We start from the raw sequence: 13,367 nt of genomic DNA, 5'->3' as shown, positions 1-13,367 counted from the left end.
ATATGTGTGGGGTTTAAGCCCCAATCCTGGCCTGCCTGTGCACTTTACCTGCTTGCTTTCATGGGAAAGCTTAATGAAAATGCCCATGTCTGGATGATCTAAACACTGAAATACCTGCAGCTTGATGGCCAGCATAGAGGTGCTTGTTTTTGCACAGTTTCCAAGAAATGCTTCACTTGCTAACATTAATGACAAGACAAATTCTTGTGAAACTTCTGCTGTCATTCTTAGCCATGAGTGATCTAGAGATCTTTGCACTCTTCAAGGCACTCTGTTCAATAGAGAGCTAAAATAAGAAATTCAGGTGATGTTTACAAGACAACTGTGATGAGACCGTGTCAGAGGAAAGGCTTTCCCATGCAGTGCACAATACTCAATTTTCRGTTGTCAGGCACAGACTGCTTGACAATTAAAGCCAAACCTTGCACCCATTGAGGACAGAAGGAAAACTTGAATTCATTTCGTTGAACTAGAATCAGGCTGGACCTCTGTTGTCCATTTCATCTTAGTGGAGTGAGGCAGAAGGAAGCCTTTTTTTCCAAAAGGTTCTACACTCTGTGAGCCTTGAGGCAGATTCAAAGGAACTCAGGGTATCACGCACATTAGGTTGTAGTAGAGCTAATTGCTTCACATCCTTTACCATTATTTCCAATGATTTTTTTTTAAATGAGGCGGAAAAGGTGGAACTGCTGCTTTCCAAATGCTCCACTGTTTTGCTTTGAGAGAAGTAAGGCAACGTAAAGCTCTGTGATGGAGTTGCCTTATCCTCCTGGGGTGAGAAGGATTCACCTTGCAAGGGAGAGTTCTCGTCTAGCACAGCGGAACCCAAATCTAGGAAAAAAAAATGCAAAAATGAGAACATTAGGGTTTGTTTCTGGGGAATAAATGGAAAGCCAGTCCTTCTTTCAAGGTGTTAAATGCACAAAAAGATACTATTTGATTTTCCCATTTCAGAACTACCTCCATCTGTGGTTTGTTTTCTGAATAAAGCTGTAAGAAAAAGGACAAGCTAAAAAAATGGCAAATATTCAAACAACTGTTTGTGCCTTGTGCTATCTCGGGGCTGGTTGAGTTTGCTGATAGCTCAGTTTCAGCGTGGTCTGAGTAATGAAGAGCTGACTAGTGAGGCTGGTTTGGTGCAATTCCCTGAGTACTCCTCAAACATAACAAACCCGGAAAGAGTGTAATGAAAAATAATAGAAAGGTAGCTGGGGGCCTAACTTATGATCTCTGCTCATTACAGTAAGCAGCATTTTCATTGCAGTGTTACCGTAAAGATTATTGGCCACCACATAACATAGGTCCCTCCTGAAAACGTTCTAAACAGCTTTGTCTGCATTGTGACAGCCGTGGAAAAACACCAAAGGTTTGCTTACCGTCGTGCTTGTTTGCCAGATGTTAATGGTAGGATGGTTTGCTCAAAATTGGCTGGAATACCTGGCTTTGTGTTTCCTTGCTCCTGCACATATATGTGGGCCTGTCCGAGGACAGCTCATCAGGGTAGGTGGAACAGCAGCATCTGCCTGAGCCAGTGGTCAGGGCTTCGTTGAAAGGGCTTTATCAGGGAATCAGAGATTACACAAATCTGGCAAAATTCAATCTTGGCATTAACCTGCCATGCAAATGTAAAAGTTTAGTCCAAGAGTGTTCCCATGGAACAACCTTTCTGGAAGGTAAATCAAGCTTGAGTTAGGCACAGCTCATTTGTGTAACTGAGCGAAATGTGCTGTTCTGTGATGTGTAGGACTTCACACATGGTAAGATAATGGTCCTGCACAGTTCCACAGTGTACAGTCCTGTTAACCCTTTAYAACTGGGTCAAGAGGTGAAGTGAGGTTTTTAATTTTATCCCTTTTCCTATTAGTATTTGAGAGGAATAATTCAGTGGAGGGAAGGAGCCGGGCGCTCTCCCTTGCTGCACTGAGCCCTGTTCCTGTGTCCACCAGCAGTGAGGATGAGCACAAATTCCAAGCACGAATACACCCAGATCCTACACAAACACCACCGGCCACCAGCACATTGGTGTGGCAGGAGGGCAGGCACTTGCATAAACACAGAGAGCACAAAGAGCCTGACCTCGTTTCTGTGGATCAATGCTCAGGGAAAACACCATTTCCGTGGTCCCTCTGGTACCTGACCCCAAAACGTGGATGTCTCCAGCGTCCAGCACTTGTCTGGCTTCACTGGTGGATCACAAACATGTGATCTCAGAAGGTAGGACAGACTGGAGGTGATCAGCGTGGCCAAGCAAACCTTTTCCTGCACTTTTTCTGTGTCATCTGCATTGATGCCTGCCTTCCTCACTGGTGGCCAGTGACAGGACAAGGGGCAATGGGTGTAAGTTGAAGCACAGGCAGTTCCATCTCCATGTGAGGAGGAACTTCTTCACTGTGCAGGTGCCAGAGCCCTGGCACAGGCTGCCCAGGGAGGCTGTGGACTCTCCTTCTCTGGAGATCTTCCCAACCCACCTGGATGCCGCCCTGTGCCCCGTGCTCTGGGTGTCCCTGCTGGAGCAGGGGGCTGGACTGGATGATCTCTAGAGGTCCCTTCCAACCTCAGCCATTCTGCRATGCTGTGGTTTGAACAACTGTGGGGCAGACAGCCTCACATCCCGTGGCGATGGCGAAGGCAGAGGCTGTGGGAAAGGCAGGTGAGCCCAGGGCAGCCAGCAAACCCCGCACGGAGGAATTGAGGTTCTGGAAGCTTGTCCTACCCATCCTGGTCAATGGAATTGGCCATTCTCTGGGTGCAGCAGCGTGGGCTTAGATTAGCTCTGACACCTCGGTATTCATTTAAAAGAAAGTGGCAGCTGTGTGTGTCAGTATTTCTCCAGAATCCCTGTTCTGCAAATTTTATTGGTACACTTTGTCTAGTTACTGAGAAATAAATAAGATAGWGCTTTGGTTTGCATATAGCTATTTTTACCCTTTATTTTCCTTTTCTTTTAGTGTGTGTTAGGTGCACAGCAAAATACATACAGTAAATCAATAATAAAGATTATTTAAGGGAATTTAACTGAATCCTGTTGCGGCATCCAGAAGGCATGGTGGGCACTGTTTGACTTAAGTCCAGAAGACTCTGTGTGAACAACATTAAAAGAACCTAAGAATGAGGAAGGCTGATGGAGTCCTCAAGCCTGAAGTTGCCCAGGGAGGCCGAGACCGTGCAGCATGGCAGTGAGTTTGTGTTCTGCACCCTGGTCACTGCCCTGCCAGCGCTGGTTCTGCCTGCTTGGCAGGCAGGTGTTTCCCTTCTCAGGTCAGTGGCCCTCAATACAGTCCCACCAACATAATTCACTGAGACAGTGTGAAGTGCAGATGTATCAGTGGAGTTAGAAAGGCACAAAGACAAGGGCTGTGATGAAACAGATGACTTCAAGTAAACAGAACACACTTCTTTCTCACTTGAACAGTCTTTTCCTTCTCAGTTGTACGTTTTGCTCTGCAGCCACCTGTGCTTTTGCTGAAGACACTGAGCCTTGTCATGCAGATTCTGCAGCTCTCAGTGCCTCTTTACTCACTAGATGTCATTCTGCGTGGATATCTCAGCCCTCAGGTCTGCAGAAGATTCTGATTTCTGTCACTGCAGTGTTTTCTTTAGGCTTGTGCATAAGTGGGAAAATACTCTTCAATGTGAGGAAAAGAAAACAAAGGCGAAAATACCTTAGTTACTGTTAGACTTAGTTACTTGAATTTGGTGAGAGTATTTAGCAGTAAGGACTTTAGGTTCTAGATAGAGACCTAGATGGATAAGTCTACATAGAGACCTAGAGAAGAAGGTTCTAGACCTCTTTAGGTTCTAGATAAAGACCTCTAGAGGTCCCTTCCAACCTTAAGAAGGTTTTGACTTAGGTAGTTACSCTACAGTTGGAGCTGATGCAGAGACTGCCTACACAGACTGAACTACTCACTGATCTATTGTAAATGGAGTGTGAGCAAGATCATCCCTCCTGGATGCACTTAGAGAGATGTGAGTTCCAGATAAGACCTAAGTCAAGGTGCAGACATGAATTATGTTCTTGGTTCTSTCAGGATGCCTTCACATTTTCCTGGGGCTGGTGGGGGTTAGTTTTTCAGTAGACTCCTTGAATGAAATCTTAATTTGGATTTCTCTCTGTTTTAAAACATAAAACCAACTTCTCTCCATCTTTGGGCAGTTGTCCAGGTCCCCTTTGTACGTCCTGTGGCTTTGTATTAGTGCTGAGATTTTCAGAGCCCCACTCCCAGTGTGTTAGATAGGTCTGAATTTCAGAAGACAGGTGCCAGTGCTGCATATGCTTTCAAAAACCTATCAGCCAAAAGCCGCATTTCTTGTGAGCTCCTTCAAGTTGAATGAGCAAAGTCATTAACCACTTTTGCAAATCTTGGCCTGTACTTTTTCCCTGAAAAGACTTTTTTTTTTTTTTTGGCTGGGTCTTTATAATTTTCCAGCTGTGCTACCCTAACAAGCCTTTCATTTAAAGTACCTGTTTCAAAAGGCTGCTGGCCTCTGAGAATATCAGGAGATGGCTTTCTTTTATTACTGTATACTAATTAAAAAGCTGCCTCTTATCTACTTGAAATTTCTGTTTTTGGAGGAAAAAAAAAGTAATTTCCTTAACAYGCAAGACAGTAAGTTCAAAGAAGTGGGAATTAAGTTAACCGCTTTAAGAGCTAACCTGACAGAATTAAAAAACATCCAGCAATTGCCAGCTCCATAAGAGAGCAGGTTTTTGTAAATCATAATTGCCTCAGCCCACGTATCCCACACCTTTACACACACCTGTATCTCCCCTGGGAGAGGGACCTGCCGCCTCCGTGCACCTCGAGGCTGCTCTCGGGACTGCCCGGCAGCACCGATGATGCTCYGCTGAGGAGCCCCTGAGCTCAGGCCATGGGCCCTCTTCGAGAGCAGCCTGTGGAGAGAGAACGTGGTAAGCAGGACTGCCTCTTCCTCAGTTAGCAGTGCAAGACACAGCAGAGGTAGAGGGGAGGGACTGGGCTGAGGGATGTGGCAGAGGGAACTGTGTGGAGTTGAACAGTGGAGCTCAAAGAGTGACAGCTCCAGCGATGGAGAGTGGCGTGGGGGGTGAATGGACTTACTCGGAGGAGCTCGTTGTACCCAGCAAACTGTGTGGTGACCCCTAGGACAGCATTGGCAGGGTGCTGTTTTTGCTCATTGATGCTTGGAGTGTTTTTAAAAAGCAATTCACAAGAAGCCCGTGTTGGACGGTATGACTCAGAAGCGTCTCTGATGCAGTGYAGCCAGCAGCTTGCAAGCGTGTGCCAAGGAGGGGACGGGGAGGAGTGGGTTCTCTGGGTGGGCTTCATCCAGCACTTTAAGACATGTAAATGTTTACATGTGAACTCACTGTGCAATCTCCATCGCCGTCAGTGGAAGTCTATTAACAGAACCTAGAAAGCAGCAGCCACTCGTGTCTGCTAAGCCAGAAAGCTCTCTCTGCTCCAGTGACTACCACAGCATGGGCTTGGGCATCGAGCTCAGCACCCGTACTGCATCTCTTCCTCTTGTCTGACTTGGCCTCCGAAATGTGAAACTGCAAACCAGAGTATTTCAGGGTGCTCAGTTTAGCCTGTGCCTTAAAGCCGTGATGCTCATGGTGGAAAGGATGTGCTTCTTTTCAGGTGTTTAATATGTGAGGGATTCGGCAGTGGACCCCAGAAAATCCAGCACACTTTCTTCACTCTCTCCCACTTCCCTCTGCCTTCCGCTTCTTGAAGCTCCTGCTCTGCCAGCCCCGTTCAGGTTGTTAACCTTGTTGTGTTTAATGTTTGTCATGTTTGTACATGCCTTGTGATGTTTGTCAACATTATTAGGCTGTGGGGATCAAAGAAGCACCCTGGGCAGCATCCTGCTCCTCCTGGAGAGCTGGAGCATCCAGCTGGGGTCGTCCAGCCTGAGAAATCAGCGTTTGGGCCACTGTTATGGGTGAAGGGAGYGTGAAGATGAGCCTGGAAGCGCCCGAGTTTCCAGTGGTCTGCCTAGGAAGGCACTGAGTGTCTCTGGAATCCTTCCAGACTAAATCTGGAAGGATTTAGTGGGGTCTGGACTGACTCTGCAGAAATGCTGGGTTGTGAAGATTGCTGGGGCAGGTGGAAGGAAGGGAAAAATACCCCAGATTGCTGCACTTGGGAGTGTTTGGGGGGCTGGGATTTGGGGTGTAGAGGTCTTATAAAAGTTTGAGGTACCTGAGTGTGAATGGGGGAATAAAGGAAGGCAGAGCATGATAAACCTAGGAATACTGGATCCATTTTACAGCATGTGAGAGACCTGCAGCTTCAGGAGCCCAGATACTCTTACGAAGCAGCAGACAGGCAGAAAACACAGCACCTGAGCTGAGTGCAACCAGGCAGCACTGCCTGGATTTCCCAGTATGAAGAATGAGCTGGTACATGAACAGATTACAGGACAAAGCTGATTTCTTTGAAGAAATTTGCTGAGGATTTCAGATGATGAACATCTCTGACACTACTACCATCTGCTCGCAGAGCACTCGCAAACAAGGGGCAAAAATTAGCAGAATAAAATGACTCACTCTTGTCTGTTCATCCTTATTAAGGATCCARAAACGGCAGCTTGCTCTCCAAGCCTGCAAGGAAACCAGATATTTTGTATCACTTATCTAGGTAATGCTTCTATTAATTTAAATCRTCCAACTTATATCAAAGAGAAGAAAAATAAATTATTGATAAACTATTAAAATATGCGCTCTTACAAAATATTTTAATGCCTCTTTTCTCTGATTGGCACAGTACCAGCAAATTGAACCCAGGTTGCCTCCTGCCTCTGAGGAGAAGGCCGGTCCCAGTTGCTTAGAGGAGATCATAATTATACAAAAGCAGCCTGTGTGGAAGAGTCTTRCAATAATAAGCACTTGTGAATTTTAACTAATAGAGACCTTCCCCTGCCACAAATCAGCAGCAGACCTGGGAAACACATTATTAAGGTCACTGTAAGTACTCGTGTTTTAAGTTGGATGTGAGTTTTAAATACCTGGTTAAATCCAGGCTTTAAATTTTGAATTTCAAGCAGCGCTGCAGTCTTTTGTCTCATATTATGGCACATACCTGAATATAGCATCTCACCAGGATCATGATTAACTGCACGTCCCTTCTCTTTTGCATACCTACCCTATAGATCTACCACAAAAATAAAGTGAAAAGGGAACACATTCCATGTGGCTGATTTTAGAAATCCTGTTTCAAAATGCTGAAACTCCAGAAATCCAATGTGCATCAAACAGGGACCTGCAAACACTGGTCTGAAAGATCAAGCAATCAGGTGAAGGATCAAAAGTGGCTAAAACTGTTGATTATTTGTTTAGTAGTGTTTTTTTAAATGTTTATGTTTGTGCACTCCTTYTATTTCTGAAAATATTTAGCCTTTAGCTACAATTACGATCATATACACTTTTATGTTATACAATTGTATATAATTCATGTTATAGAAGAGAGAAAATTTTGGAGAAAACGGTACTGAAGGCAATTTTTTAAAATGTCTTTTTGAACTTTAGAATTTTAACAAGGATTCTTTCTTAAATTCAGAGGTTTTAGGAGCAAGCTTGTGCACTTTCAAATCACCAAGCTTTAGCTTATACTGTAAATTGCAACATTTAGCAATTCATAGTTTAATTTAGAAGGATCACCTACTTCTTAAATGCTTAAGTGTAACGTAGCCGGCTGCAGTTATTGATTCTCCCTGAATTTATTACACGGAAGCTCTATTCCCTGTTTCCTCTTGGGAATGCCCCTTCTGAACTGCATGCCTGCTAGTGACAGCTTAGACCCCTGATACATAACCAAAGACCTCGCCTAATATCCTTGCAACTGCCCAGGGAATTTTTATTAAGTAAAAGCGTCATTAAAGTAGACAGAATGATGAAGTTTAATGAGCATCTTTCTCACTTTATATTGTTAGTTTTGCTGCAGTAGCTGTAGTGCTCCCATTTGTTACCTCCAGTGGGGTAGATAGAGAATACGTGAGATTTTGTTGATGTTTATGCTTTGGTTTGCATACAAAGAAACATTTGTGTTCTCCAGAGAGTTTTGTTAAATATCTACWTTGAAAACGATATATGAGGAATAAAAGCAACTGGAAATCTCTAGCTGAGGGCTCTCTGCATTTGCAGTCTTGCGTTTAATTSCCGCTTTACCTTGACATTATGAGCAGGCCGCATGCGCTGTAGCAGGTACCGAGCTTCCCAGGGCTCAGCAGTTTGCTACCTGAGGCTGTAGTGGTGCTTTCTGACTGTTGCTGCAGACTGCCAATACGTCAAGCGTTGGTTTGGGTTCCAGCTGTTGCTCCTGCGGCTCRGCTTTTGCGCAGGGTTGTGCACTGCCACATCCATAGGGCTCCAGCAAGGCCACGGGTGGAGCCGTCCGCCTAATATCCGCACTCGCCTCGCGGATCCCACCCGGAGACACAGCCTCAGGAATCCCTGCCTCTGTTTATCCCTGACTTGCAAGAGCTTCTGAGGCCGTTTCCTTCCAGCGGGCATCAAAATCATTACAAACTAAGTGTATAAAAAAACATTTCAAAGGGTTTTAGGTCCTCTTGTAATCCAGAGAGTTAACTTCTCCATGAGGATCAGTTCAGTTGCTCTTCTTGTTTTCTTTCTTTCCTGTTGCCTTTTTCCCCCCTCTTGGGAGCTATGGAAGTGGCGTCGCTTGTTGTACTACAGGTTCACTGAAAATCGTGATTTCCCTTTTCCCTAGTGTAACAGAAGGCAAATTCTGTCCCAGAGGCATTTTCACAGTCATTATTGTATTTAAATGTTGTTGTGACACCATATGTCTTCTCATATTTGATGTGTGCAAACACAGGAGCGAGAGCCCCTGCCTGCGAAGGCTTCTCTAATGTAAATACGTCTGATCCCTGCTCCCCGTGCAGCAGACTACCGTGATGGATTGCAAAGCGTTTATCTTCAGCTGAGAGAGCARTGTGCAGCGGAAACCCGCTCCGAGCTTTGCCAGAGAAACCAAGGAGGAGACGTTTGATTTGTTTATTTCAAACCCCACAATTACTTTTCTGGGTGAAGTTGTGGGCGCTTCTGCCAATAGAAGGGGTCGCGCATGAGAATAGATGGAGGAGAGATAAAACGAATGTAAATGTGCTGCCGATATCTGCAACTTAGGCAGATCTGCTGCTAGTATTAACATAATGTTTGCATGCGTGGGGGAAAATTGCTGGAGCACTGACATTAGTGAACATCGTAAGTAACAAATATCAAAGAAAAAAAAACGCTATCAAAAATACTTATAGGTCAGTTGGAATTTTTACCCCTTAGCAAGTGCAGCAGTTGCTGAATATAATTTCATAATCAAAAGCCCAAAAAGACTTTGCCAGAATTTCAGAGTTTATTTAAAGGCATCACTGTTGAGTTTCTCCCCTTCAAAAGTGTCCATGTCCTCGGCAGAATTCCCACCACACTGCTCTACCTCAGGACATCGCTGACCTGGGCTCTGCCCATCCACAAACTTGGAAGGGAGACCAGAGACAGAATTAACACCAGCGGTGCCATCTGAGTGGAAAGTCATACAAAGTTCCCAAAGCARAAAGTGCAGCCTAAACTAACCTGAGCAAAAACTCCTGTGTAGCACCTCAAAAATGCCAAGGCCACTGCAGTCCTCTCTGTGCCAGCTCCTACCCAGTCCCTTCTTCAGTGCTCAGGTATTTGCTTCAGTACTTTAGGTCCCAAATGGGAGCTCTCTTGTGATATGAAAAAACATTGTACTGCAAGGCAGCAGTATTTCTCKAGAACCAAAAAGCAACTCAAATATTCATGTCATATTTAACTATACACATTTCAGCATGAATTTCTGCTTCTCAGCTGCTTACTTCTCAGCTTTGTAAAATTATTGCTGACAGCRGTTCAGGTGCTCAGTTGTGGATAGCTGAGAACAAGATACTTTGTCCCGTGGCTTTTTCTGCATTAAATTGCTTTCTCATTAGACAACCTCCTTGATGACAGATACAATGTTTTTGTGCTCTTCAACAGCGATATGATTTCCTGATCCCAAAACATCTTCTTCCCTATCTTCCTTTCCTCAACACACTTAACCCTTCCCATTAGGATGAGTATTTCATTAGTGCATTTACCATGCACTTGGATACAATATGGCCTTGGCTGTGACCTCCTAGGAGGAGAAAAGTAATTTTTTTTTCGCAGGAATAGCCAGCATGCAGTTATCACAGAGGTTCAGGGCTCTCTGCAAGTCAGGGAAGGGCATCTGATCCCTTGCTGACGACAGGCGATGGCATATGTAAAATTGCAGCAAGGTGAGGTAGTGTCTTGGTTTAGAGCTGTGTTTTCCTTGAGCAAGGCTGCTTGGGGAGCAGTGCACCTTGACAGCAGCCCGTTTAGCAGCGTGATGTGAAACTGCAGTTGCTGAAGGGGTGAGAAATGAATGCGTCCACTGCACCCCACTCTCGAGAAGCTCTGATCCCTCACTGGCATCCAGGAGCTGCAGGGATGAACTATCTCCAGATATAGCACAATGAAGCCCAGAGCAGCTGCTGGCAGGTTTCAGCCTCCCAACTTCAGCATGTCTTAGCTAAAATCTCTCTCTGTCTGAAATCAATAGCTGCTCCACAGCCCTGCTGCTGAGCATGGGGATTCGAGAGCATCTGTGTGTATTTGGATCCTTGCTCGGTATCCCTGGCGTACAGCTGGCAGTGGAGCCGGTGTCTGAATAGCCCACCAGGCCCCATATAAGAAGCAGGGACAATCTTCTGCTGGTGAAATTAGTTCCAGCCTGCAAAGACAAAAAAACATCGTTTTCTCCCTGCATTTTTGGCAGAACTCCAGCCGCACACAGGGCCTGGGAACTCCTCCTAGCTCGTGTCCTTCTGTAAGGTAGAAGGCAAAGTCACAGCTTTGTTGGAGCAAATTATCCTTCCTGCTTCCGAATCAGGAGCGTCCTTGGAGCAGAAGAAAGCCAAAAGGTGGGGTGATATTAGGAAGACTGTGCGGGGGCTCGTGCAGCCTCTGTGCCCCAGGGCTCGCTCCTGGGGACRTGGGATTTGTGAGCGGGGCTGCAGGGTCTCCTCACTGGCCAACATAACAAGCATCCAGAGGGCCAGAAATGCCCTCACCCGCATCCCTGAACAGCCCTGCCTTTCCCTAGGGCTGAGGTTGCTGCTGTGTGTAGCCAGAGGCTCGGCCCGCGAGCTGGCAGCGGRCCTTTGGGCTGTGGGCGGCCTAATGAGACACTAGCTGCACCTCAGCGCGTGTCCTCTCGGCGGGCATGGACTTTCTTGGCTTTTCTGGGTAAGCAACAACGTGAAGCGAGTGAAAAGTTCTGTGTGGGCAGGACTGAGCAAAAGTAGGCGCGTGATGAGCGTCGGCCCTTGCCCAGCACGGGGCAGACGGACACGGCAGCTCTGTGCGGAGCTGCRGGGCAAGCGCCGAGCGAGCGGCTGTGAGGGGCCGGGCAGCGCTTCCGTGGGACCCCACGCGGGACCACAGGTATGTGCGAATGCAGGGCCGGCCTCGGCGACAGCCCTGCCCACGGCTCCCGAGCCAGGTCTCCGCGGGCCCAAGGGCAAGTCTAGCAAGAGCCTCGGAGCGTCTCCGCCCRAAGCCTCTAGGCCCGACCTGTTCCCTGACAGACCTCACAACGGAGAGGTGCAGTGTCTGCCATAGAAAACTCTTGTGGGATATGGTACTCTTTGCTTTCCCACCAGCAAAATTCCTTTTATGATTTAGAAGTTAGTGTCCGACTTTGCTGGGATTGGAGGGAACACCCGTTGGAAGGCGGCTGAGGTGCGAGCGGGGGACGCTCCCAGAGACTGCAGTAGTCGCAGCCGGATGCGCGCTCGGAGCTGTGCTCCATTCTGCTCCCTTTGGAGCAGCGTCCCGCTCTGTTCCCTTGGGGCTGTGTCCCRTTCTGCTCCCTTGGAGCTGTTTCCCTCTCTGCTCCCTTGGAGCTGCGCTCGCACCCCTGCAAAGTGCRTCTCCAAAAACCACATGATGTCAATTCAGGAACTTAAGTTCGAGCTGTATTTATTTTGGGTGGCTTTTTAATTTAGTTTAATCAGGATTACTCATAAATTATCTGTTAATGACTGTGTGATATTTAGCTAGATCCTCTCAGCCGTGTAGTCTATTTAGCTTTGCTGTGAATGCCAGCCATCTTAATTGTAGGATACTTTGTCAACATTTAATCAGTGGTACTTACTAATGTGGCATTGATGTGTTGGTAGCCATCCCAGTGCTATCAATCATGTGTGAGCAGCAGAGAAGGCTGTGACACCATTGCTCTCTGTCACATTATCAAGCCCTTGGGTTTTCTGGTTAGGGATGATGCTCACTTTGCTCTAAGTGGCCACTCTGTCTCTCCAGTTCAACCCAATTTTTGTCATTGTCAACTCGAATACACGTTCGGGCAGCCTTCTAAGCCTTAATTCCATAGCCGTGGAATAAAGGTTGCTCATTTCCCAGGGCAAAACTGATTGCTGCTTCCCTGCTCCACAGGCCTCTTCTTCCTAGTGCTCCTCTCCTGAAAAGTCACAGAAAATGACTATTACGGACTGCAGCATGAGGTCTAATAGTAAATTCAGTGTGTGGAGACAAAATAAGGATATATTTTTTATATTTTTGATTTCTGCTAACCRGATGCATTGTTTCTGCATGCTCTAAATTAAAGGCCTGTGCTTGATGGTTGTCTCACAAATGTTCTTTGTCTCCTTTCCTTACAGCCTTTATGGCAGACACATGCAGGCAAACCCAGAACCCCCAAAGAAGAACAACGACAAGTCAAAGAAGATCAGTCGTAAACCTCTGGCAGCCAAGAACAAATAAGTCACCGGCCTGAGCCTCTTTTTTATGTCTTTTAAATTTTTTGCATGTGCCTACAATATTCCTATGTATCTCATGTTACTCATATTATAAGAAAGCAGAGTCTATAGGTAAAAGCAATTTACCATGTGTACTGCTTTATAAGATACTGCTTAAGGAATACAAAATTATGTGTTCACGTAATTATGATCACATTTATGTAGCCATTTAATATATCACGGTCAAACACATTTTAGCTTTTCTATTTATATGTATATTCATGTCCTCACACATTCTGTTAATATCAGATTTTTTCTGCACCTATATTATACTATATTAAATTTCATATAATATTGCAAATGATTTTAATAAAGGTCTTTATTTGTATCATGTTTTGCTTTCTTGAGTAGGACCTCTAAAAAGTGATTTTTCTTCAGGAATGTTAGTGTCCAGTTTCCTGCCATGTGTTCATTTCTTTTCTAGGAATTTCCTAGGAATTTTCTAGCATTTTTTTAATACAAGTTACTTAAAATGTGAAATACTCTGTTCAAGGAGTGAACATTTTAAATCAGTTTCCATTTCTTTTTCA

General features: G+C 45.6%; 1 protein-coding gene across 2 annotated transcripts in view; it reads left to right on the top strand.

The window, feature by feature from the left end:
• RSU1 (Ras suppressor protein 1) overlaps positions 1-13,133 on the top strand; it is a 96,952-nt gene extending 83,819 nt beyond the window's left edge. For both annotated transcript variants that reach the window (XM_026039478.1, XM_026039479.1), the window contains exon 9: positions 12,700-13,133. In XM_026039478.1, coding sequence (XP_025895263.1) covers positions 12,700-12,802 — 103 coding nt within the window. In that variant the 3' untranslated portion in view covers positions 12,803-13,133. The remainder of the gene's footprint in view (positions 1-12,699) is intronic.
• The last annotated feature ends 234 nt before the right edge of the window (positions 13,134-13,367 follow it).

This window comes from Nothoprocta perdicaria, unplaced genomic scaffold (genome assembly GCF_003342845.1).
Source record: "Nothoprocta perdicaria isolate Ctin4 unplaced genomic scaffold, notPer1 scaffold_23, whole genome shotgun sequence".
Classification (NCBI taxonomy): domain Eukaryota; kingdom Metazoa; phylum Chordata; class Aves; order Tinamiformes; family Tinamidae; genus Nothoprocta; species Nothoprocta perdicaria.
The sequence above is the reverse complement of the archived record's forward strand: the minus strand, read 5'-3'. Positions and strand labels throughout refer to the sequence as shown.